The sequence below is a fragment of the Macrotis lagotis genome, chromosome X, assembly GCF_037893015.1.
Source record: "Macrotis lagotis isolate mMagLag1 chromosome X, bilby.v1.9.chrom.fasta, whole genome shotgun sequence".
Classification (NCBI taxonomy): Eukaryota; Metazoa; Chordata; class Mammalia; order Peramelemorphia; family Peramelidae; genus Macrotis; species Macrotis lagotis.
The window spans coordinates 412144709-412169016 of record NC_133666.1 but is presented as its reverse complement, the minus strand read 5'-3'; the positions used below and the strand labels follow the sequence as shown (position 1 = coordinate 412169016).

The following is a 24308-nucleotide window of genomic DNA, read 5'->3' as shown; positions in this document are numbered from 1 at the left end:
ATGTTTTAATATCCAATAAAGTAACTTTCCATAGATAAAACCCACATAAGTAAAAGCTCTTTGGAGGGTTCTCAGTAATTATTAAGAGTGTAAATGGGTGGTGAGACTGAACAGTTTGAGAGGGGATGACTTAAACTAATGAAATCACAGTGCCAATCCCTTTATTATTAGAGAAAAACACAATTAACTGGACCTGCAGTCACTCTGAGGCAATTACCATTTATTAATCACCTACAGTCTACCAGACTCAGGAATAATTGCTAGGGATATGAAAAGAAAATGTAGCACAGATCCTTGAGAGAAAGACAACTCACAGAAGGAGGCAGGAAAGGGCAGAGGGAATAAGACACAGGGAGCGCCTGGCTTGGGGGCAACTTGTTCCTTAGAGTTGAGACCTGGCAGATGTAGCAGATGCAAAATAGAATAAGAGTCCAGTATCTGCCTTCCATAAAGGAAGGCATCAGGAGTTTAGTACTCCACCCTCAGCCCCAGAATCAGAGAGGAGAGGGCACAGAGGGAGGTGGTGTCTATCAAGGCTTCAGTGAGCAGCTGCCAGGGTGGTGAGATCAGATATGGTCAGCCTAGCCTGGGAGGCGCATCTTTTGTGGAATAGAAAACAGGCAGAGTGTGGGGCTTTGAATGCCACTTTAGATGCTCATGACCTTACTTTCTCTGTGGAAAATGAAGAGGTTGGACTCAGGCTCAGGTTCCTTTCAGTTCTCAATATGTGATCTTATAAGTCTTTGAAGGCCCAGCCTAAGCAGCTCACTCATCCATAAATAAACAAAAGGCCCTTTGGCAAGTGGGTGGCCCGGTGGATGAAGCTCTAGGCTTGGACTAAGGAGCATTCATTTTTGATGAGTTCAAATCTGGCCTCAGACACTAACAATGTGACCCTGGGCAAGTCACTTAGACCTGTTTCCCTCAGTTCCTCATCTGTAAAATAGGCTAGAGAATGAAATAACAAAACACTCCAATATCTTTGCCTAGAATACCCCAATGTCCCCGAGAGAGTGACACAGTTTAAATGACTCTACAGCAACATCCCTCCGGTGACTGGAGGAGAAGATAGGTACTGGAAGAGTGGGAAGTAAGGTTGGTTAGGTGAGGAGGAGTATGGCAGAGTCCTGATGACTCTTAAAGCCAAAAACAAGAGTCTGGAGTCAATGCCCAACCATCTTATTACTAATAGGAATCTTTTGGGTTTAGACTTTTAAACCTATTCCCTTGTGGCTTATTCAGTGACTTGACTAAAGTTTGGCCTGAAGCCAGTAGGGAAAGTTTGCTCTCCCAAGTGATGAGGGGGGGGGTGGCATGCACCTTTCCCATCACCAGCTATTTCAAGAGTTGGCCCAAGGCTCTTAGAGCTGCCAGAGAACTGGAGGGAGGATCTATGCAGAGGGAAGGGAGGATTCCATTTACTGAGTAAAGAGGCTGGCCATTTTGGAGGGAATCACAGTCTTTGGCAGGTATTGCTGATGCTATAGATAGCCTTTACTGGATACCTTTCAGAATGGATCATAAATATTCAGACCACTAGTTAAGGACATCTTACTGTAGCCTTGGTTGGCCTCCTTTGACCCTACTGCTTCTCCTCTTCTCCTCCCCACCCCCAATAGATGTTATTTTTCTGAAAACTAGTGGTTGCAAAACTGAGACAAATGTCAGCAACTGGGGAGGGGAGGGAGATCTTTAAGGGAATAATAACCTTCTAATCGGTCCCTCTTGCCTCTCCTCTCCTTCCTCCCTTGTATTCTCTCCAAATAGCCACCAAAGAGATATTCTTACATTGCAGATCTGAACATTGGTAGCTCCCCTCAGTAAAACCAGTGTTACCCTGTTGACTCTGGGATCAAATGTTATTTCAATTTATCTTATCTTTTAAAAATGTATGTTTAGAAATTAAAATTCTAATTTGAATGTATAAATTTAACAAAATTATAATTTTGAATATATAATTTAAATTTTTTATTGTATATCAATATTCATATCTATTAGCCCAGTAACTCAAGTATATAATTTATATATATATATATATATATATATATATATATAAGCAAAATATATATTTTGAGGGCATAGGTTAATTTTTTTCTCTGATACTCTGGAATTTTTGCCCTTTTCATTTGTGTTTCTTGACTTTCCAGGTTTCCTATAAGTCCCATCTATAAATCACGTCTTCTACAAAAGTCTTTCCAGATCTTAATGCAAGTGCCTTTCTTTTGTTATCTCAAGTTTATCTTGTAAATTTTTTTTTTGCACATTTGTCTCCCCCATTATACTGGAAGCACCTTAAAAGCAGGTACTCTCTTTTGCCTTTCTTTTGCTATATACCTAGGGCTTAGCACTATACCAGCACTAGTGATAGGGATGTTTGTCCTCCTTCTCAAAAGGTGATGCCTTGACAAGTAAGAGAATTGCAGTTGAGTGAGAAGGGCTGTACTAAATCACCAGCCTCGCTTTCTCCTCTGAAACCATCTGGGTCCAGTAACCAAATGTGGATTGGGATGACTGAAGATGGCCCTCGATGCTAGGCGATCAAGGTTAAGTGACTTACCCAAGGTCACTCAGCTAGTCAATATCAAGTGTCTGAGGCCAGATTTGAACCTAGTAGGTTCTTAGTACATGCAGCTAGGTGGTACAATGGATAGAGTGCAGTACTTGGCGTCAGGAAGACTCATCTTGTAGATCTCACATTTGGCCTCAGACATGTACTAGTTATGTGACCCTGGACAAGTCACTTAAACCTTTTCAGTTTCCTCATCTGTAAAATGAACTGAAGGAGGAAATAGTAAAACATTACAGTATATTTGCCAAGAAAACTCCAAATGAGGTAACGAAGAGACAGACATGACTGAAAAACAGCTGAAGAATCATAAATGATAGTTGACTTGCAGTCCAAAACATTGATAATCCATTGGACTTCTAGGTTCTTCTCCACTCCTAAAATTGTATGAAACATTATTTTGGAGAGTTAAAATAACTCAGGAGGGCATCTTAGAAGATCATAGATTTAAAGCTAGAAGAAGGACCTTTAAAATCATCTAATCTAATACCTTAATTTTACAGATAAAGAACTAAGGTCCACCAAGTTAAATGATTTGCCTCCTTTGTCCTCTGTACAAGAGAGGACCCAGCATGCATGCTGCTTCCTCTTGTAATAAGAATGTTATTACTCCAGTCTTATGGAGTTGTGACTCTTGGTTAACTCCAAGAGCTAAGCCCAGATTCAACCCCCAGGCTTCTGGCTCTCAAGTCACTGTGCTTGCAGCAAATTACTTCCCCTTCTGCCTCTCCTTGAGTTACCAGGATATGCAACCAAAAATACTTCAATATTTCAAGAATATGGAATTTCATCTATGTAGACACTCCCTCCACCAAAAAATTCTGTAACCAATTCCTCTATAACCTAGCAGAAAGTCTTGAAGAGAGGCTGTGGACAAAAACATCAACACCTTTTGTTCAGCCTGATGATAATAACTGGTATTGATGCAGTATAGAAATTTTAAATCTGACAATATGTTTTAGGTTCAAAGTGTCCCAAAAATCTTAGTGCAGTTTTAAGCTATTAAAACTCATTTGAGTCCAATAATAACCCTATAGTTATCATTTTCCCCATGTTACAGATGAGGAAACTGAGAGGCTAAGTGACCTGTCCAGATTTACATAGATTGTAAATATTTGAATCAGAATTTGAATTCAGATCTAAACTGACTTTTCTACATTTTATCTCCTTTGTCATTAGCTGCCTAAATAAGCAAATTTATTCAAATATCTTCAAATGTTTCAAGATCTATGATTACATTTGTGGCACATGACAACATCCTCTTGACTTTAGGAAATAGTTTCATGGGCAGCTGTCACTAAAAAAGACATTATGGTGGTCACCCTTCTAGAGACATACTGGGCTGGTTCTCAGATATGTAGTCATGCCAGTTCCACCCTTGAAAGTTTTTCCAGATTCATTAAGGCCAGAAGTCCCTTACATTCCTGTCATAGCCTTCAAGAATTTGGGTTCATAATATGATGAGATACCAAAGCAGGACCCTGGTGCTATATGTGAAAAAGAATAAGGGGGAGGGAACCCCCAACAACATGAAGAATTGTATCTGGGTTTTATAGAGTTCCCTCTTTTTGTCAGCTCTGAAATTGAATTTGAGTTATCCTAACTCCTACTCAGATTTTGGCTTAAAGTTAAGAAGATTCCAGCAATTTTAGAATATGGTTCTTCTTGGATCAGCTATTGCTCCTTTGTGGCACATGGATCAGCCCAAGAAATATTTAAAGAAATGTGTAAATTGTAAACTTCCCAGAATTTCTTTAGAGCTCTTTCTCCTGAACTGAACATCATTAACAATAAATTTGCAGATGAAGCAAGTATCAAATGAAAGAAAGCTTTCAACTAGAGTTTCACTAACTATTAAATGAAAGAAATGCCATGATGTAGCTCCTGGATTTATTAAGAATGGTATTTAGCCCCCCCTTTTTTCTTTTACTTTAGTTTTTGGAGCCTTAAACCTGGAGTAAAGAAAGAACTAGGCTTAAATTCTGCAAAGATGCTTGAGCCTCAACTCTTCAAAGTAGCAACTGGAAATTTCTATCATTCTCAAATAATGGTCTAGTTATTTGAACAATTCTTTTAATTACCCAACCAAAGTACCCAACTAATCAGTCATAGTCATTATGCTTAACATGTAATGTCAAAGATAACATGTTAGATACCCTCCATAGAAGATATAGTCTTTATTTTCCCTTAGTAGATATGTGATTCTGGGCAAACCTTTAACTGCTCTGTGTCTTAATTTTCTCATCTGTAAAATATATGTGAGGGGATGAGCATCTCCAAAGTACCTTACAACTCTAAATCTATGCTCCTATAATCCTTTCATTTCAGTATGAGGGTGGTGAGAATGCCTTATTAAGGACAAATTCATACCCCCTGTAATGCCTACCATTGTACTTGTTTCAGAGCAAATGCTTAATATAGAACTAATAATAAATAATTGAATGTCTTCAATTAGAACTCTATTTGCCCATATACATATATACACACATATGTGCATATATCTATATATCTATCTATATCTGTCTATCTATCTATCTATCTATCTATCTATCATCTATCTATCTATCTATCTAAATTTTCTTTATATGTGCTGTTTCCTTAGTAGAATATAAGTTCTTTGAGGGTAAATTTTCTTGTTCATATTCTGCCAATTGCAATACTGAGTACAGTGCCTGGCACAGAGTAGAGTTTAAATAAATGCTTGTTGGATGGATGGATGGATGGATGGATGGATGGATGGATGGATGGATGGACAGATGGATGGGTAGATGGATGGGTGGATGGATGGTTGTGCTACATGCAGTGTATTGTTAATTTGAATTATTTTGCACTGGTTACCAGCTCTTGAAAGATAAAGACTACATTTTTTTCTGGATGGTATCTAACATGTCATCTTTGGAATTACACATCAAATACATTGAATGTGACTCATTAACTGCTTTAGGTGGGTAATTAAAAGAACTGTTCAAATAACCACTATTACTATGCTACAGTATGGTACTGAAGACAATAGAAATTTCCAGAGGCCACATCTCATAGTATAATAATATATGTTAGTAGATTTTTAACTTCAATGCTAGTAGCCTTAAATAAACAAATAAGGATAAAGGGAAGGCCATTGGCCATCCTGGATTATCAGTTATTAAGTGAATGCAGGCTTATTTTAGTAAATGCACCTCCTGATAAATTCCTATGGTTCATTTTATTTTTAGAGCCAAGAAGAAAGGCGGTGATAAACTGGTCACTGTTATCTACAGACTCAAACTTTTTTTTTTAATGGGTGGTTCTGAGTTTGAAGTGTTAACTGAAGTATTACTGGTTATACAATTGTTTTGCAAAATGCTAGCAAATACTAGCACAGATGGCTTTGACCTGAAAGTAGACATCGCATGTCAGAAGTAATCTGGGAAACAGTCATTTTAAAAATAACCCTGAAAGAAGTGTCTAGTTCAAAGGGTTGTATGTATCTCAAAAAACAGCTATCAATACAGGGAGGGCTGGGAGCTGAGATATATTTGGGTTACATTCAATTTAGGAGAATTGTACTCCCACTATTACTGACCAATACCATCTAAACCTCTTGCCAGCTGTACAGCAAGGAGAAAATAACCTTCTCCTTAGCTTATATGCAAGCCAGTTGGAAACTTACCACCAACCTCAAATCCCTAATAACAAGTTCCAAAGGACTGTCCAGGACTTGGTTTTTTTTTTTTTTTGGTCTTGTCATTTGATTTTTTTTTTTTAATATGTGGTACATCAGCTAGGGTTTGGAGATCTTTTACTTTATAGAGACTTTTGTTGGGTTTCCATCTGGCCTAAGAATTTATAATCACTTGAAAGCCAAGGACTGTAATGAGTACAAGCATTTATAATAAAGCTGGCTCTCTTAGATGAACAAAATTATGGTTCTAAAATGATTATTTTAGTGCCTTTTCCTTTTTTTCTTGTTAAAAGATTCTTCTCCCTCAGAAGACAGCATTATTATGTGCCCACTTGATGACTCTCCTACTTCACTTTGGAAAGAGGATCACAGTAAACAGTGTTTACCGTGCCCTGGCCACTCCAGGAAGGTCAACTATTCAGTCATTCAGTAAGTAGTTACTGACTACTCCCTCCGTTACTAGGCAGTGCTTCACACTAGCTTTTGTTGGGGACAACTGTCAGCTACTCTTTCCCTTCTCTTCAAATCTGTTACTCTCCTTCCCACCTCCTCCCTCCTTCAGTGGGCCAGGAATGTTGGTCTCTGGGATCCATCACCTGTCTGAATCCATCCCCCGTCACTGGCATATATGGACAAGCCGGTCTGACAGCATGTGATGAGGGGCTGCTAAAAACAGCCTCAGCCCCCACTCTGAACCAGCCTGGCTCAAAACAGTGTCCTTTAGCCAAAGAAACCTAAAGGACACTTGAGCACACAACCCTTGGAATTCTTTCAAGGAAACCGGCCCTTAGATTTACCCTTCCATCCATCTGGATCACCCTTTCACTGACACCACACGCCCCCAAGGCCGGTGAGGAGATGAGTACATCTCTAAATTACAAGTCTTTTTCCAAGGAACAGCAGACGATGGACACCCTGGAGAAGCAGCTTATCTGTCCCATCTGTTTGGAGATGTTCACAAAACCTGTGGTGATTCTTCCATGTCAGCACAACCTGTGTAGAAAATGTGCCAGTGACATTTTCCAGGTAGGTTTGTTTGCTTATTCAGGGAAGACAGTATGTGGGGTAGAAGACGCAATCCAGAAGCAAGTACTTCCTATGGAGGGTTGGTCCCACTGGGAATTTCACAGGACTAGTTTTGTTCAGGGGCAGAAGAGTAAGTTTGTCCATTTATGTTATTTATGTTTTCTGAAGGGGATTTATAATCCCCTTTAACACTTCCTGTGATGGAATATTATTTAAAAAACTGAGAGCTGGCACCCCTTAGAAAGAGGGGAAAAATAAATCCATTTTTCAAAGTTTTAAGTGAATTAACTGTCATTGTCAAGTACTACTCAGGAGATTACCCATGTTCCTTGAACTGTTTTCATATATAGGTTTTATGTTTCTGTAGGGTAAAGTTGAGCTTCCCTTTGGGATTTTTGGACATAAATATCTTAGGTTAGAGAACTCAAGTCCTCAGGACTGCTTTTAGCCCCACCCCCTCCCAAGTCATATAAGGCAGTTCTTTGTCTCTTTGTTCAACAGTCCCTTTCACATAGTAAGCACCTAATAAATGCTTTTTGACTTACGATTTTGCAACCAGCTTGCCAAGTCTTTGTGAAGGGAAACAGAGATTTAGGTAGTTGTGATATAAACTTACAGTCATTTGAATGGAGCCTTTGATACCAGGAATAATTTCATTTTATTGGGTTTACATTGGTTCTTTTACATGTGAGAGGGATCCTGGGGGTAATTATGTACTAGAACTTTAAGTTGAGGTTGTTTGAGCAATTTATAACGTAGAATTTTATGTTTGAAAGGTCTGGGTAATGTTACCTGTGTCTTTATTGAATTGTTGGGGGTTTTTTTTTTTGGGCAAGAATAGGCCTCAAACCCATACTTGCCAACAAGAGGAGGCACTACAGTGGCATCAGGTGGCCGATTCAGGTGCCCCTCCTGCAGGCATGAAGTAGTTCTGGACAGACATGGGGTGTACGGACTTCAGAGGAACTTGCTGGTGGAAAACATCATTGACATATACAAGCAGGAATCTACCAGGTAATAGTCCAGTACATCATACCTTTTTATCCCAAGGCTACTCTATGGGTAGGCAGCTAGGTGGTACAGCAGATAGAGCACAGTGGGGAGATCTGAGATCAAATCTGGTCTCAGTGATCCTAGGTAAGTCATTTAACTCCTTTTTGTTCCTCATCCATAAAATGAGAAGTAGAAGGCAAACCATTCCATTAAATTTGTCAGGAAAACCCCATGATCAAAGTTCATGAGGCCACATAGAACCATACATAACTGAACCACAACAGGACTTTGTGGGTACTGGCTATAAGGATACAGACCTCTGCTCCACTAACTCAAAAAATACAGAACATAGAAGAAGTGGTTTATATGAAACTCATGGTATAGGTTGAAACTGGATTTATATGGACCAAGATCAGTCTTTCAAGTCTTCAAAGAAATCTCTATTGGGCTTGTTTTGCCCTCAACAATGATTAACTCCTGGAAAATCAAAATTTGTCTAATGTTCAGGTACTAGTTCCTATACAAGCACAAAAACTACCAATACATTGACAATAGGACAGGCATATGTAGGTTTAACCTGACCAAAGAATTGCAAAATAGGACAGATTCTCCAGTCTCATAGGACTATTCTAGGCTCGAATCTCTTCCACAAGAAGAAAGCACTTGGAATTGTTAAAAAAGAGTCAACCTTTTACTCCTGAACCATCAGTGTTAACATTTTCAGTACCAGTGAAGGGAAAAGTTCAAGTTGTAGCTTTGATCCTTGCTGTTCCTCAGTTATGTCTCCTACTTGATATGAAAACTCTTCTTCTTGGTCCAACAATTTGGTGTTGTCCAGAGAAACTTCCCTTTGTCGCAGAGGCTTGGTTCTAGAATTTTGTTAGTCCAGGAAATCCTCTTTTGCTCCATTCCTGGTCCTCTCCTGCTGTTGGTTCTTATTTCAGAAGCTCCAGGTTTGGTCCAGAAACCCCTCACCACTCCCCCACCACCTCTATCTGCTGCCATGTTTAGGGCTATGTTTCCCTACTTTGTTTTGGCTATACAGTTCCCCAGAAGAACTTTCCTTTAAAGGAAATAGAATCTGTAGGTCCTTGGGCAATTTTTCTCTAGCAATCTCAATTCTGATTCTCACCATTCTTTGCTCCTGAGCTCTCTAGACTAATTTTTAAAGTCAAAGCACAAGGACAAAGATCCAATATGTGACTGCCTACATTTTAATCATCTGATCCTTAAAGTACTGTTAAAGTGATCAGGAAAATTGGAACATTTTTCAGGAGACATTATCAATGTCAGCATAAAGACCCCCCCCCTCACACCCCTCCCAACCTTAATAAGGAGTTAGCTTTGAGAAAGGAACTCCCTTTATATACTCAAAAACTTTTGTCCATGTCAATCTTGTCCAGTGAAAGTGAGTACTACATCCAAGAGAAAAAAAGAGGTAAGTGAACATACAGAATCACAATTATTTTTCTGTAAGTATTTTAGAGAACATCTAGTTCAATTCTTATTTGAATGAAAATTCATGGCACAACCTATTCAATGGGTAGTCATCCCTTTTTTATTTATTCATTTTAAAATTTTCATTTAGTATTTTATTTTCCCCCAATTAAATGTAAAAACAATTTTTAACATTCATTGTTTAAAAATTTTGAGTTTCAAATTTCCTTTTTCCTTCCCTATCCCCTCATTGAGAAGGCAAGCAATTTGATCTAGGTAATACATATGTAAGATATAAAAAAATATTTCCATATTAATCATGTTGCAAAAGAGAACACACAAAAACTCAAAAGAATATGGAAAATGTTTAAAAAGTATGCTTCAATCTATATTCAGACTCCAAAAACTCAAGTTTTTTCTTTGCATATGTATAGCATTTTTCATCACAGGTCCTAGTTAAGTCATTCACAACTGATGATCTTAGAATATTTGCTGCCACTGTATACAGTATTCTTCTGGTTCTACTCACTTCACTTTGTATCAGTTCATGTAAGACTTTCCAGCTTTTTCTGAAAACTCATTTCTCTTAGCACGGTAGTGTTTCACCACAATCATATGACAAACTTACTCTCTCCTGACATAGTCCATTCCACTTTTGTTAATTGATGAGAAGTTTTATACTACATCAAACTAAAAGCTTTAAACAAACAGAAACATCATCAAATCATAAAGAAGTAGTTTAGAAGAGACACTTTCAAATTGTTTCATCTTTCCACCTTTAGATACGCAGAGATAGAAGGGACTGCTTCAGTTCCTTCATTTTACAAATGAGGAAACTGAGGCCAAGAGAACTTAATTGACATGCCTGAGGGTCATACTGCTAGTAAATGGCAAAGCCATAATTTGAATCTATTTCCACTGAATTTCTCATTGAAATACACATACAATATATAAATAAATAGATAACCATGTATATACATATAAAACACTAGTATTTATATAAATATATCTTTTATTTGTATTATATATATTTATATATGTACACATAAATATAATTACAGACCTTGTTTAGTTTCTCTAAGTGTTTAATATATATAGCTTCTGAGTTTCTTCATTTTAAGCATAAGGATAAGAATACTAGCACTGACTGGTTCATTTTGAAAGAAGTGCTTTGTGAACCTTAAAGTTTTAATAAGTCAGTACAAACTGTTTTTTACTACTTATCTCAGTTTGAACATTCTTACTTATGAGCTATAACCTTGGACAAGTCACTGGATTTTTAGGATAGCTGCACATCCAAGTTGGTAAAAGAAGCATCTTCTCCAGAGTTCTCTCCTTCAGTAAAGTCACAGGTCTGTAAAAAGAGACCAGTGTTTTCAATGGAACTTGCTGGAGTTACCCCATACATTAAGGGATTAAGTGACTCATCGGGGTCACAGTCAGAGGTGAGAGCTAAGTATTAAATAACTCTGAAGACTCAGGTCAAAATTATTTGTTCAATAATTATATAATATGGCTGCAAAGTTGGGGGGTGGTAGAGACAATAATTAGTTATTAATTACAATCTTGAAACTATAAGGTCAACAGTATAATAAACATTTATTAAGCATCTACTATGTGCCAAGCATTGGGAATTTAAAGAAAGACAAGATATATTTCCCTCAAGAAGCTTATAATTTAATGGGAGAAGACAACCCCAAAATGGAAACTGGAAATTAAGGGGTGGTAGCAAGGTACCTGGAGAAGGGGGCAATGATGGAGAAGACCATAGCAGTACAGATGGGTGGGATATTGGTCTGGCCTGAAACTGTTTTGGTTTTGAAATGCTGGTCTCCTTGGACCTGGCATTTAAGAGATTTGTAATTTAGGATGGAACACCCTGGGAATTTGATGCTCATACAATTATATTATCAATTATCTATGTGGTTAGGGAGAAGGTAAGAAATCCATGAGATGAAAACATGAATATCTAAGGTTGATGTTTCATCTTCTAAGAAATTCCACTGGAAAAGGCCAAGAATAACAATTTTTAAGTAAATTAATTGTAAAAGGAAAATGAACAAGCCTTTTTCATTGAGATGAATGAGTTGTATCTTTGTTTACCATGTTATTTTTATCTTTTTGGTTTAAAACAGAGAGGTGTTTTGGGGGTATCTTTGTAGAGTAGCAAGACCAAAAAGTCATTCTCCAAGGTCCTCCATGCTGATAATTGATGATGACTGTCATGAACTGCAGAGGAGTAGATTAACTCAACCAGCACACCCTGAACCTTAGAGTGCTTCTGGTAGGACCCTAGAATTTATATAATAATAAATTTAGAATTGGAAGGGATCTTTAAGGTCATTAAGTCAACTCCTTCATTTTGTAGATGAGAAAACTGAGACCCTGAGAGGCTAAGTCATACAGGTAAGATAGAAAAAGAAATTCAACCAAAGTCCTCTGCCTCCAAAACTGATACTCTTCCTAATATCCTAGGCTTCTCTGTGGGTTAAAATGGACTTTTTCAGGTCCATCACCATCTCAGAGGATTTACCCTGGTGTTAGGTTGGCACCATAGGGCCCTTCAAGGCTGGGTACAGTTCTGGGCTTCTCCAAAAATCAAGATGTGGGCAATTCCTCTCGGGACACAATAGAGTAGCTCCAAGCTGTGCATGCTCCTCACAGTGTAGGAGCCAGTCCCAAATGCACCTATGGATGGGCCTGGAGAATCACGGAAGAGCACAAAATGACCCCTCAGCCTAGCATCACAATACCCTACATTTGGGGACTTCCATCTCATTGCCAGTATGACTATAATCAAGATTATCAGAATTTCTATTCGGGGCTCAAATAACCCTAGATCATGGCATTTGTATGTTATTTGTCTCATTTCCTCAAATTTTCAGAGTGAATTTTGAAAATAAATACACCATCAACAAAGTATTTGTTAAGAATTTAATTAGAATTGGCACCATTTGAACAGATAAAGTCTTCTACTTTGGCCATTGGTGCTGAATCACCACAGTTAGCTAAAAAAAGGCAGTAAGGGCAAGAGCTCTCATTGAACCCTCCCAAATAAAATTAAAAAAGGGCAAATTGCAGACAAAAAATAACTACTTATATTTATTATGGCTTTGAAGCTTAAAAGAGATGCATTGATATAATGTAGTAGAGACATTGTCAGACTTGGGAGTGAGTCAGGAGAGAACTAGATTTAAATCCCATTTTAGATAATTTACTGTTTGAGCATGGACTAGTTAATGTCTCAGAAACTCAGGTTTCTTCATCTGTAAAATGAGGATAATGATAATAATAGCACCTCCCTTCATGAGGATATGGTGAGATTCTAATGAAATGATGGATGTCAAGGTACTTTATGAATGTTAAGAAGGAAAAAAGTAAAGAAAAGAAATCCCAGGAGGTCAATTATTAATGACTGACCAAGCTTAATACACAATTGTGGTTCAGTGGAAAAAGCACAGAATTTATGGATGTGGGGTCTGGATGGAAGTCCTGTTCTGACAGCAGGATGACATTGTCAAATCACTTAAACTCTCTGATCCTTGACTTCCTCATCTGCAAAATGGGGTCAAAAATATTGATAGCTCTTCTTCATGCTTGTGGTGAGGATCACATCTACATTGGGGTTAATATTAGCAACTAACCCCAGGATTGTGGTGAGGATCAAAATGAGAGAATTTTTGTAAAGCACTAACATAGTGCCTCTCCCATTTTAGGGGCTTAAGAAAGTCTTATTCCTTCCCACCCCAAGATCCATGATATTACTTGTAGCCCTTCATTCTTTACCAGCAGGGCTTTATGACCCAATCTGATAAAAAACACTTCACCAACACCTGGCAGCCAACATTCTGATGATAAACCTCTCCAGACTTAGCTGGGCTAGGCATCAGACTAGGCCTTTACTTCAAGCCTTTTCAGATTGTGGAATTTGTGTTCTGTTGTCATGGGCTTGGAAGTCCAAGGCACTTTGATGAAATAGTACTCTAGGACTTCAGTCATCAGAGGTACCTGCCAATAATCTCAGGAAAACCTTTGTTTCTAAGGCTGTTGGTTAAACTGAGGTCTGAGGATTATGATAAAATAATTAATAATAATAATAATAATAATATTAATGTAATGATGATGATGATGATTTTTCACTGGCATTTCAAGTATGGCACTTGAAAATTTCCAAGAGGTTTTACAGAGGACCATTGATTATCTCATTTAATCCTCACAGCAACCTGGGGAGGTACGTGTTATTGTTATCCTCTCTTTACTGCTAAAGAAATGGAAGTAAAGATAGATTTAGTGATTATCCAAGGTCACTCAGTTAATAAACGCCTGAGAAGAGAGAAGAGTGAGGTAGATAGTAAGGGTAAGAAACAGGTGATGGGGAGGTGTTCCACTTTTATTAATGCAATAACCAGTTGCAGTTGCAGAGGATTGAAGAGGAAGTAGACTCCCCACTGCTTGCAAGAGAGGTGACCCATACAGGGTACAGAAAGAGATTAACATTTTTGGACCTAAGCAGTTATCGAATTACCTTCATTTGACTATATGGGTTATGAAGATTTTCTTTTTTTCTTTTTTTTTGTGTTCATGAGGAGGGATAAGTGAGAGGAAAAAAAAGAATAAGTAAAAATAAAAACTTCTACTTGAGACATGGGATCAAAACTCACAGCACTAACTTTGCCAACACCTTTTAATTTTAGTAACTTCTCTCTATTAATTATTTCCTGTTTACCCTGTATGTGACTTTTTTTGTATATATTTATTTATTGTCTCTTCCTTTAGATCATATGTTCTTTGGGAGCAGGGGTTATCTTTTGCTTCTTCTTTTTAGATCCTCAGCACTTAACACACAAAGTAGGGACTTAAATCTTTATTGATTCCTCTGTCATAGCATTGACCATAATGGGGAAAGTAATTTTGAAAAGAAATCAGCATCACCTGAGGAAGGAGCTGTGGGGAAGTGCTCTGCAAGTTGAAAAGGGTCTCTAAGCTCTTCCTCAGTTTGGTAGTGCAATGATTAGAGCATGGATTTTGGAATCAGGAAGGCTTGAGTTCAAATCCTACTTTACACATTTTCTAATTGTGATTTTGGTCTAGCAAATTGGCTTCTAAAGTCCTCAACTGTATAATGGGGAATAATCTCAGCATCTGCCATGATGATCCATTGAGTGTGGAACATCAAAGTAGGTGCCATTCAAAAGACAGTTATGATAGACGGGGCTGGACTCTGCAGTGCCCCATCTACTCCTATAGGATGAAAACTGAGGGCACATTCATCCCAAATGTTTCTTTCCCAGACCAGAAAGGAAGTCAGAGCAGCCGATGTGTGAAGAGCATGAAGATGAGCGAATCAATATTTACTGCCTGAACTGTGAAGTGCCCACCTGCTCCATGTGCAAGGTCTTTGGGGCTCACAAGGATTGCCAGGTGGCTCCCCTCACACATGTTTTCCAGAGACAGAAAGTAAGTAAGGACAACCTTGGCCTCTCATCTCTTCTTCTCTGCTTCCCAATAGTGCAGGTGAGAGAACCCAGACTCTGAAAGAGCAGGTTCAGAAGGTGGGCTTTGCCACAGGCTGGGTTTCCCTTGGGATGTAGTTAATTGCTTGAGCTAGGATGCGTTTAGGAACCAACAGCCACAGCGTCAGAAAAATCCCAGCTCTCCCTTGGGGGTGCAGATTTTGAGGTAAAAAAAAAAAAAGGTATTTCTGCTCTCCTCAACTGTGTCTTTTTATTTCAGTCACAACTGAAAGATACTTTCTCTTATCCCTCAAAAGGTCATTTTGTTGTAGCAGAACAAACACTGGATTAGTGTGAACAATCATCTCACTTTTCCTACCTTGTTGCCTCAGTGGGGTCTTAAGAAGTAAACTAAAGATACAGAGGTGAAGGGGAAAAAAAGATAACCTCTCCCCCAGGGATTACTTCCCATTCATTCCTGAGTTCTGTAAATAAGGGAGAGTTGGAGTTGAACGTACCCAGTTTTTTAAAAAGGAAGCCAAAATTTACTTTAAAATTAGAAGGCATTTCTGGATTACTCTAGCTCCTTATGCCTCTCTTGGTCATAAACTGGGAATTTGATGCCTAAAAAATATCTTTCTGATGTTTGCTTTGGTAGGGTTACTGCCTTGCAGTCTCTCATCTCCTTAACCCTGAAGTTTCATGCACCAAGACAGGCAGTTTTCATTTTGATAGAGAGAAAGACCATGTCTGTGGTTGCTCAGATTGCTACATCTGCCATTAGTCTCTGAGAGATTCAGTAGCTCCAGAGTGCAAGGATGTAGGCTATCCGTGCTCTCTAGTTCTGGATTTCAATCACTGAGACTTAAGTTTTTGTGTGAAGTCAAATTTAATTTACTTCTAGTACTGAATGCTAATGAATATAGACAGAGTTAACCTTCTCTCCCTCCCATTGTTTCCTTCCTCTCTCTCTTTCCTCTCTCTCTCTGTCTCTGTCTGTATGTCTGTCTGTCTCTCTCCTTTCTTCTCTCTTTTTTTAAAATTTTATTTATTTAAGGCAGTGGAGTTAAGTGATTTGTCTAAGGTCACACAGCTAGGCAATTGCTAAGTGTTTGAGGTCGGATTTGAACTCAGGTCCTCCTGTTTCTACTCTATTCACTGCACCACTTGGCTTCCCTTCCTTCCTTCCTTCCTTCCTTCCTTCCTTCCTTCCTTCCTTCCTTCCTTCCTTCCTAGATGGATGTGAAATTCCATCAGATTTCAGCAAAAGGCCCTTTTAACTTTCGTCATTTTCCATTTATTCTTTTTCTTGTTCTGGATAAATGATTTCAGTTCAAGGAACTTCTATTATGGAAACTTGCTAACTTAGACCATAGAGATGGAGAGGTAGACATCCCATTTTAATCCTCTTATTTTACAAATGAGAGAGGTTAAGTGATTTGTCTGGCTGCATAGATAAAGTATTTATTAAGCAAAGGACTAGGGATATAAATGGATAAGAAAGAGTCCTCAGGAGCAGGAATGATCCTTAACTCTCTTGTCCAGGGCTCCCTCCTTGTGATGCTATTGCTTGGACTTAGACCACTGGTCAGAGAAAGACCCACTGGACCTTGGGAAGACCATTGTTCTTATTCATTCTTTTTTTAAAAAATAATTGATCTAATTCACATAATATTGCTCAACATGTCCTAACCAGTCCACTGACTTCATGGGCAGGAACATGAAAGAACCCCCTTTGCTACACACTCTACAAAAACGGTCTCTTACCCTGAGTGGCTGAAAATGAACAGGCTACTTGGATCCTTATGGGAGTCAGATTTGTGCTTATGATGGAATAGTACAATGAAAAGAATGACGGAGACAGATTTGGTGTGGACATCCCCTCAGCTGTAACTCAGGAGCCATTCCCTAGCTTCAGCCAGCCTGGCTATGTCCTCCTGAGTCAAGAGAAGCACAACTGAAGGAGCTACTCCTTTAATGGGCAGTTGATGCTTGAGCCACCTAGATACCTTGTGAAAATAAAATAAGAATGCCTGAAAACTTGGACTTAGGGATGCTTCAGGCACTTATTTAATTCCCAAATAGTATGCATATAGATGCATATCCTCAGACCTGAATCAGGTAATGGGCACAATTTGGCTTGTCATGGGTAGAAGGAGAAAGGGGAATGAGCATTAAGCACCTACTATGTGGCAAGCACTGGCAAATAGTATCTCATTTTATCTTTACAACAACCCTCCCCCCCACGGGGAGATGGATCTATTATTATCTTCATCCTACAGATGAAAAAAAATGGAGCCTGACAGCAGTTTAAGTGACTTGCCCAAGGTCACAAAATTAATAAGTATCTGAGGGCAGATTCAAACTCAAGTCTCTCTAACTCTGGGGCATTTAGATGGTAAAATGAATAAAGCACTGAGCTTGGAATCAGAACAACTCACCTTCATGAGTTCAATTCAGGCCTCAGACACTTACTACCTATGTTACCCTGAGCAAGTCACTCAACCCTGTTTGCTGCCTCATTTTCCTTATCAGTAAAAATGAACTGGAGAAGGAAATGGCAAACTGCTCCAGTATCTCTGTGAAGAAAACTCCCAAATGTCAGATACAACCTAACAACAACAGTTTCCTGATTCCTGGCAGGTGCTCAGGCTACCTAGATGCCTGTAGCCAGAAGGAGGAAAAGCTATCCATCTTCAGGGAACTTGTAGGAAAGCCTTCTTAGTCCCATGGGAGATAGAAAGCAAGTCATTTAGTGTATCCATCTATCATCATCTTCATGCCTTACTTATGTCCTGTCTCCCCCACCCCCAAATATAGAGCATGGGTTGGGGGTCAGGAACTGTGTACTGGAATCAATCTCTTATCTGTCTCCCCAGTCTGAGCTCAGCGATGGTATTGCAGTACTTGTGGGAAGCAATGACCGAGTCCAAGGAATGATCAGTCAGCTGGAAGAGACTTGCAGAACTGTAGAGGTAAGTCATAGGACTCCTTGACCTTATCCACAAAATTATCTTGGTGAGATCTAAGTGACCTGCTAAGTGACCCTGCTGGGAATCTACTGGGACACCTTGCTCTTCCCATCCCTGGTTTCTGTCTTGTCAAACCTCTGAAAGATGTACTGAGTGGGAGACAAGAAAGGGTTAATTCCCTGGGATCCCTTGGAGAGGCAGGTTTCCCCTCAATATTTTGTGTTTCTTGGTCAGCCTAAATGGAGAAATTAGATAGAAGGGAAAAATTTTCAAAGGAATATTACTGAAATAAGGATGCAGAATAGTCAGGTAGAAGGAGCATTGAACTTGGAATTCTGATTCTCAAATGTGATAAGTTCTCATATCACCTTCAGTATCTGTAAAATGGGATCATAATGTTTATACTACTTAGCTCATCAAGTTATTACAGGAAAGATTTTTGTAAACTGTAATGTACTAGATAAACACAAGCCATTAATATAATAATAATAATAATAATAATAATAATAAATTCAGAGAAGAGAAGATGGTTCTCTTATTTGATGCAGTTGAGGTAGAAATAATACCAGGGAAAATTACTATCTTGCTATTTTTCTTTTATATTTATTATTCTGCTTTCTATTGTATAAGTAGATAAAATGACTTTTTGTGAATGAAAATGTATTAAGATGGCAGTACATTTTTAATGTGTCACTGAGAGCATATTCAGTATAATTCTAGTGGGAGACAGGGTGATGGGAATGATATGTGCCTCATTCTATTTCCATGGGATTTTTTTTTCTTCTTTGAGGTCTGATTAATTATTTTGAAGACTTTCCCTTCCATGCAGCTTGAGAATTGTATTCTATATGTGGACAGATATTAAAATATTTTTCTTAAATTTTAATGCATCAATGACATATCGAATTTTAGACAATTCTTTGGCCTATTAAAATGTTCTAGTTCCTGTATAGTGTTTTGTGTGAATTGTAAGATATTTTGAGGTCTGTATCTATAACATGGAGATTTGACATTTCAGTCCATCAAAGATAGTAAATTTCTAATGAATAATTCTAGTTACCAGGTCATGAAGTTATATTTTAGTAAGATATTCAGTTAAGTATGAAACTTTTCCCATCTGTAGTGATGTATTGTTAAGTTTCAGTTTCTATAAACAAATCTCACTCATTTTCCCTTCTCCTCCTCCTGCTTCTCTCTTCCTTCTCCTCTTTCTCCTCCACCACCTCCTCCTCTTCTTCTCCAACAAACTCCTTTTCTTCCCCCTCCACCATCTCTTCCTCCTACTTTTTTCTCCCCCTCTACCCTCTCCCCCTCTTTCCTCTCCTTTTTCTCCCCTCCTTTTTCTTTCTTCTTTCTTCTTCCCACCTTCCCTCCTCCTTTCCTTTTCCCCTTCTTCTCTACCTCTTCCTCTTTTCTCTCTACCTTTCTTTCTCCCTCTGCCTTCCTTTTCCTTCTCTCTTCCCCTATTTCTCTTCTGCTTCCTACTCTATCTCTCCTCCTCATCTTCCTCCTTCACCTCTGGTAATGAGAATTCCAGAAAAACTAAAACTGAAAATTTTAACTGACTTTAAAGGTTAATAATTAGTGATTTACAAAATCACTGCATATTCAAAACTGTTTTGTAAGCCTAAAACAATATACTCTGAACCTGAACAGTTTGACTGTATGGAGAGAAGAGGGGGCATTCTTCCCATTTCGAACCTCTCCCTTTCTCCTTTTCTTCTTCCTTAACTTTTGGTAATGATAACTTTTTTAAAAAAAGATCACTTTAAAAGTTAGAATTAGTACTTTTTTTTTTTGGATTCTGGCCAGTTTGACTGTATAGAGGGAAGAAGAGGGGACATCCTCTTTGAATCTACAGTAGAAGACATAGCTCGTTGGCTCCTGGACTGACTTTTTAGCTCACTTTTATCTGGAAGCTCTTAGTAAAAGAGATCCTTGGCAAGTCCATTGTTTTTCAGCACCAATTGCAACCTACATTATCATGAAGAGAAGTTGTAAGGGAGTAGAGGACAGTGAAAAGAATGTTGAACTTCAGTGGTGCTGAATTCAAATGTCAGATCTAAAACTTACCTATATAGTCTTAGACAAATCACTTAAGCTGTCGAGGTCTCAGTTTCCTCATCTAAAAATAAGAGATTGAAGTAGATGGAGTTGTGTGCTAGAGCCAGCTCTTACAGACTTCCAAGAATCAATCATTAAATTTTTAGTGTAAACATTTATATCTTGGAAATCAGCAAACACTATAAATCAGGGCTTAATTTATTGCATTTGGTGATTATCTGGATTTTTAAAAAGTGATGGAGAATGTTAATAATACACATTAAATTCAAAAATGTGTTCTGAGCATTTTTTGTATTTTTTTTGTAGAGATCATTTGGGTTTTTTGCATTTAAAATAATTTATTCTCAATCCACTCAAATTATTGGAAATTTTTAAAAATAGTATTTTTTAATGTTTTATTAAAGATTCTATTTATTTTGAATTTTACAATTTTTCCCCCATCTTACTTCCCTCCCCACCAGCCCCCACAGAAGGCAATTTGTCAGTCTTTACATTGTTTCCATGGTGTACACTGATCCAAATTGAGTGTGATGAGAGAGAAACCATATCCTTATATCAGACAATAAGATATATCAGTTTTTTTCCCCTAAATTTAAGGCAATAGTCCTTGGTCTTTGTTCAAACTCCACAGTTGTTTCTCTGGATACAGATGGTATTCTCCATTGCAGAGAGTCCCAAATTATCCCTGATTGTTGCACTGATGGAATGAGTGAGTCCATCAAGGTTGATCATCACCCCCATGTTGCTGTTAGGTTGTACACTGTTTTTCTGGTTCTTCTCATCTCACTCAGCAGCAGTTCATTCAAATCCCTCCAGGCTTCCCTGAATTCCTATCCCTCCAAGTTTCTAATAGAACAATAGTGTTCCATGACATACATATACACAGTTTGCTAAGCCATTCCCCAATTGAAGGACATTTACTTAATTTCCAATTCTTTGCCACCACAAACAGGGCTGCTATGAATATTTTTGTACAAGTGATGTTTTTGCCCTTTTTCATCACAGAGATCATTTGTTAATCATTTCTTAGTTCATGCCTGATTAGGTAACTTCTAGGGTCCTAATCAACTTAGACCTGTGATTATATAAATACAAAAATTTGGAATTTAAAAATAATTTTTATACTAGATATTTTTGCTTTCATATTGTTTTAAAGAATAGGATAAGGGTCAAATTCTATTAAAGTCAAGGATTATAGGATCACTGATCTAAGTTGGGAGAAGTCACAGAGGTCATCTAATTCAGTTCTCTTACCTTTCAAATAAGGGAACCGAAGCCCAGGGAATTTGAGCAATTTGCCTGAGTTTTGACTCCTAAATTGGTCAAATTGCTGCATGGATTTCAAACATTTTATTTTATTTATTTTTCATCATGGAGAATGAATTCCTGTTCATTATTCTATTTTTGTTCTTGTATTGATCTGCAAGTCAACCGGGATTCAAATAATCTCCCTATTTACTTGAATGAAGACTAAATGGAATCTTCTATTTTTTTTTTTTTTTTTTTTTTTTAGTTTTTGCAAGGCAATGGGGCTAAGTGGTTTGTCCAAGGCCACACAGCTAGGTAATTATTAAGTGACTGAGGCCAGATTTGAACTCAGGTACTCCTGACTCCAGGGCCCGTACTCTATCCACTGCACCACCTAGACACCCCTGAATCTTCTAATTTTTAAACAAAATTGGTAGAAAACTCTCAAAGGCTGACTCTTGACATTGGAAATATGAATTTATATTGTCATATTATAATTTAAAAATAAAGATGGTGCTAGTAGAATTTTAGTTAGTTTCCTAGAGGACAAGGACTGTCTACTTTTTGGATTTTTATTTCCAATGCCTTCTCTGTCTAATACATAATTCAGTCATTTTTTCATCATGTCTGACTCTTTGAGCCCGGTTTTCCAGGCCTGGTTTTCTATCCACTGAATCACCTAGTTGCCCCTGATAGATACTTAAGTGCTTATTGACTGAAAAAAATAATAGTAAATATATGTTATTGTATAGAATATAGATATATATATAAGTTAATCCTCATTGGTTAGGATTTCATTTCATTTGGGGCACTTTAAGTGTCTTATGCTATGGACAGCTAGGTGGCACAGTGATAGAGCACTGACCATGGAGTCAGGAGGATGGGAGTTCTAATTCAGTCTCAGATACTTGACACTTACTAGCTGTGTGACCTTGGGCAAGTCACTTAACCTTGATTGCCTGGCATCCAGGGTCATTTCTAGTCATGCTGATTCATATCTGACCACCAGCCTTAGATAGCTCTGAAGGAGAGAATGAGACTGGTGATTCAGCACAGCACCCCTCACTGAGATCCAATTCATGTGCTTGTCATGGCATCACCTCCCTGATGTCATAGTCTTCTTTAAGGAAGAAGAACAAATATTATTGTGTAATGTTGTGGTGTTACCCTCAAACCACTGAATGGATTATAGGAAGTTATCTAGTATAGTGATATGCAACTCAAATAGAAATGGGAGACCACTAATCTGTAAACAATAATTTCTGAAGCAGTATAATGACTTAGTTTAAAAAAATTATCTATGTTTTAATTTTGTTAAATATTTCCCAATTTTATTTTAATCTGGTTTGCCCACACTCAGAAATGTTGGGGGTGCTGCATGTGGCCCTTGGCTATGTGTTTGATATCTCTGGCTTAGCATATTTGCAGAGGAATGCTTTTCCTCTGTAAAGGATTTACAAAAGGACATAAAAAAGATTTTTATAGGATGGGAAGGCATGGAGAGATTTTAAAGACTAGTACTAATTGATAAATCACAGATTCAAGTGTGGAACAATAGTTAAAGAGTTAAATTTGGGGAAATATCATCATTTTAGAAATGGATAAGAAAACTCACCTGTTATGTTGGAAATTAGAGGAAGATTGAGTGTAGTTGAGGAACAAAAACAGCTTTTTAGTTAATTAAAAAAGTCATAAAAGAGACAAAAGAGCAATTGTTTTCTGTTTCAATAAAAAATGACAAGGAAAAACAAGTTTTAGCTTTGTTCAGGAATTTATATTAGATAGAGTGAAAAATCTCCTTATGGTGGAATAAGGAGCAATGGACAGATATTGGCAAAGAGGCTGAGGTTTTTTTGATGTGAGGAAAAACTCCTTAATAATTAGCACTGTCCAAAAATGGGTTGCCTTATGGGGTAGTGAATTTTCTGTCACTTGAGGACTTCATCTCAATGATTACAGTCAAGGATATTATAAGAAAGAATTCCTGTTCGGTATAATGTGTACTAGGTGACCTCCAGAGCTCTTCCATCTCTGAGGGTTCTGTATTAATAAAAACTCAACTTTGTAGAGCACTCTATGCTTAGGTGTTGGATTCTGAGCTCATATTGGTCTATTCAGCCCCAGTCGAATACACTGCAAGACTAACATAGTGATGTCCTTTTGTCTTCTTTGAGAATGAAGAACAACCAACACCTCTAACAGTGTTTTCAGAAATTACTAAGGATTTTTGAAAATTACAAAGGAGATGGAGCTCCTTCTTTGAAGGTCTTCATGACTATTCTGACAAATGGTTTATGATTTTCCTAGTGTCAGGAGAGGGACTATCATTTCTGATGATACTTCATCACCTTCTGATCTCCCCTTTTAAGAGAACAAGAAAATGGGGAGCTGTAGGAGATAGAACTTTACAATTGTCATCCTCAAGGTGATTTTTTGGAGGTGAAGTTTGGGGATTGTAGGTATAAGAAGTTACATGGGAGTCAATATCTTTAGCTTCCAGGTCATGGATGTTGTAGACTCAATTCCAACATAGCATATGAACTCGAGAAAACATGCTATCTCCTGATCCAGCTTTCTTTGTCAGAGTCTGAAGTTGCTCTGGTGGTTGCTTCCGTTCTCTCCCCTGGTTCCTGCTTGCTTCATCACCTCCTTGGAAGCACTTCTTTAAGATATAACTGGCACTGCCTCTTTTTTTCTTTCTTTCTTTTTTTTTTTTAGTTTTTGCAAGGCAATGGGTTAAGTGACTTGTTCAAGGTCACACAACTAGGTAATTATTAAGTGTCTGAGGCTGGATTTGGACTCCAGGGCAGTGCTCTATCCACATCACCACCTAGCTGCCCCTCTTCCTCTTTATGGGTATCAATAAACATTATTAAGTGTGCCAAGCA

At 38.0% G+C, this 24308-nt stretch overlaps 1 protein-coding gene across 11 annotated transcripts in view; it reads left to right on the top strand.

Annotated features, from left to right (window-relative positions):
* Positions 1-24308, top strand: part of TRIM55 (tripartite motif containing 55) — an 89125-nt gene that overhangs the window by 5644 nt on the left and 59173 nt on the right. For 3 of the 11 annotated variants that reach the window (XR_012472502.1, XM_074207053.1, XM_074207055.1), the window contains exons 1-4: positions 6736-7253; positions 8095-8267; positions 14975-15140; positions 18016-18111. Coding sequence is in view for 9 of the 11 variants with exons in the window: in XM_074207053.1 (XP_074063154.1) it covers positions 7086-7253; positions 8095-8267; positions 14975-15140; positions 18016-18111 (603 nt within the window). In the remaining 2 variants the exon portion in view is untranslated. Of the gene's footprint in view, positions 1-6520; positions 6657-6728; positions 7254-8094; positions 8268-14974; positions 15141-18015; positions 18112-24308 lie in introns of those variants that run through there. The other 8 variants (XM_074207047.1, XM_074207048.1, XM_074207046.1 and 5 more) reach the window with 6 other exon arrangements.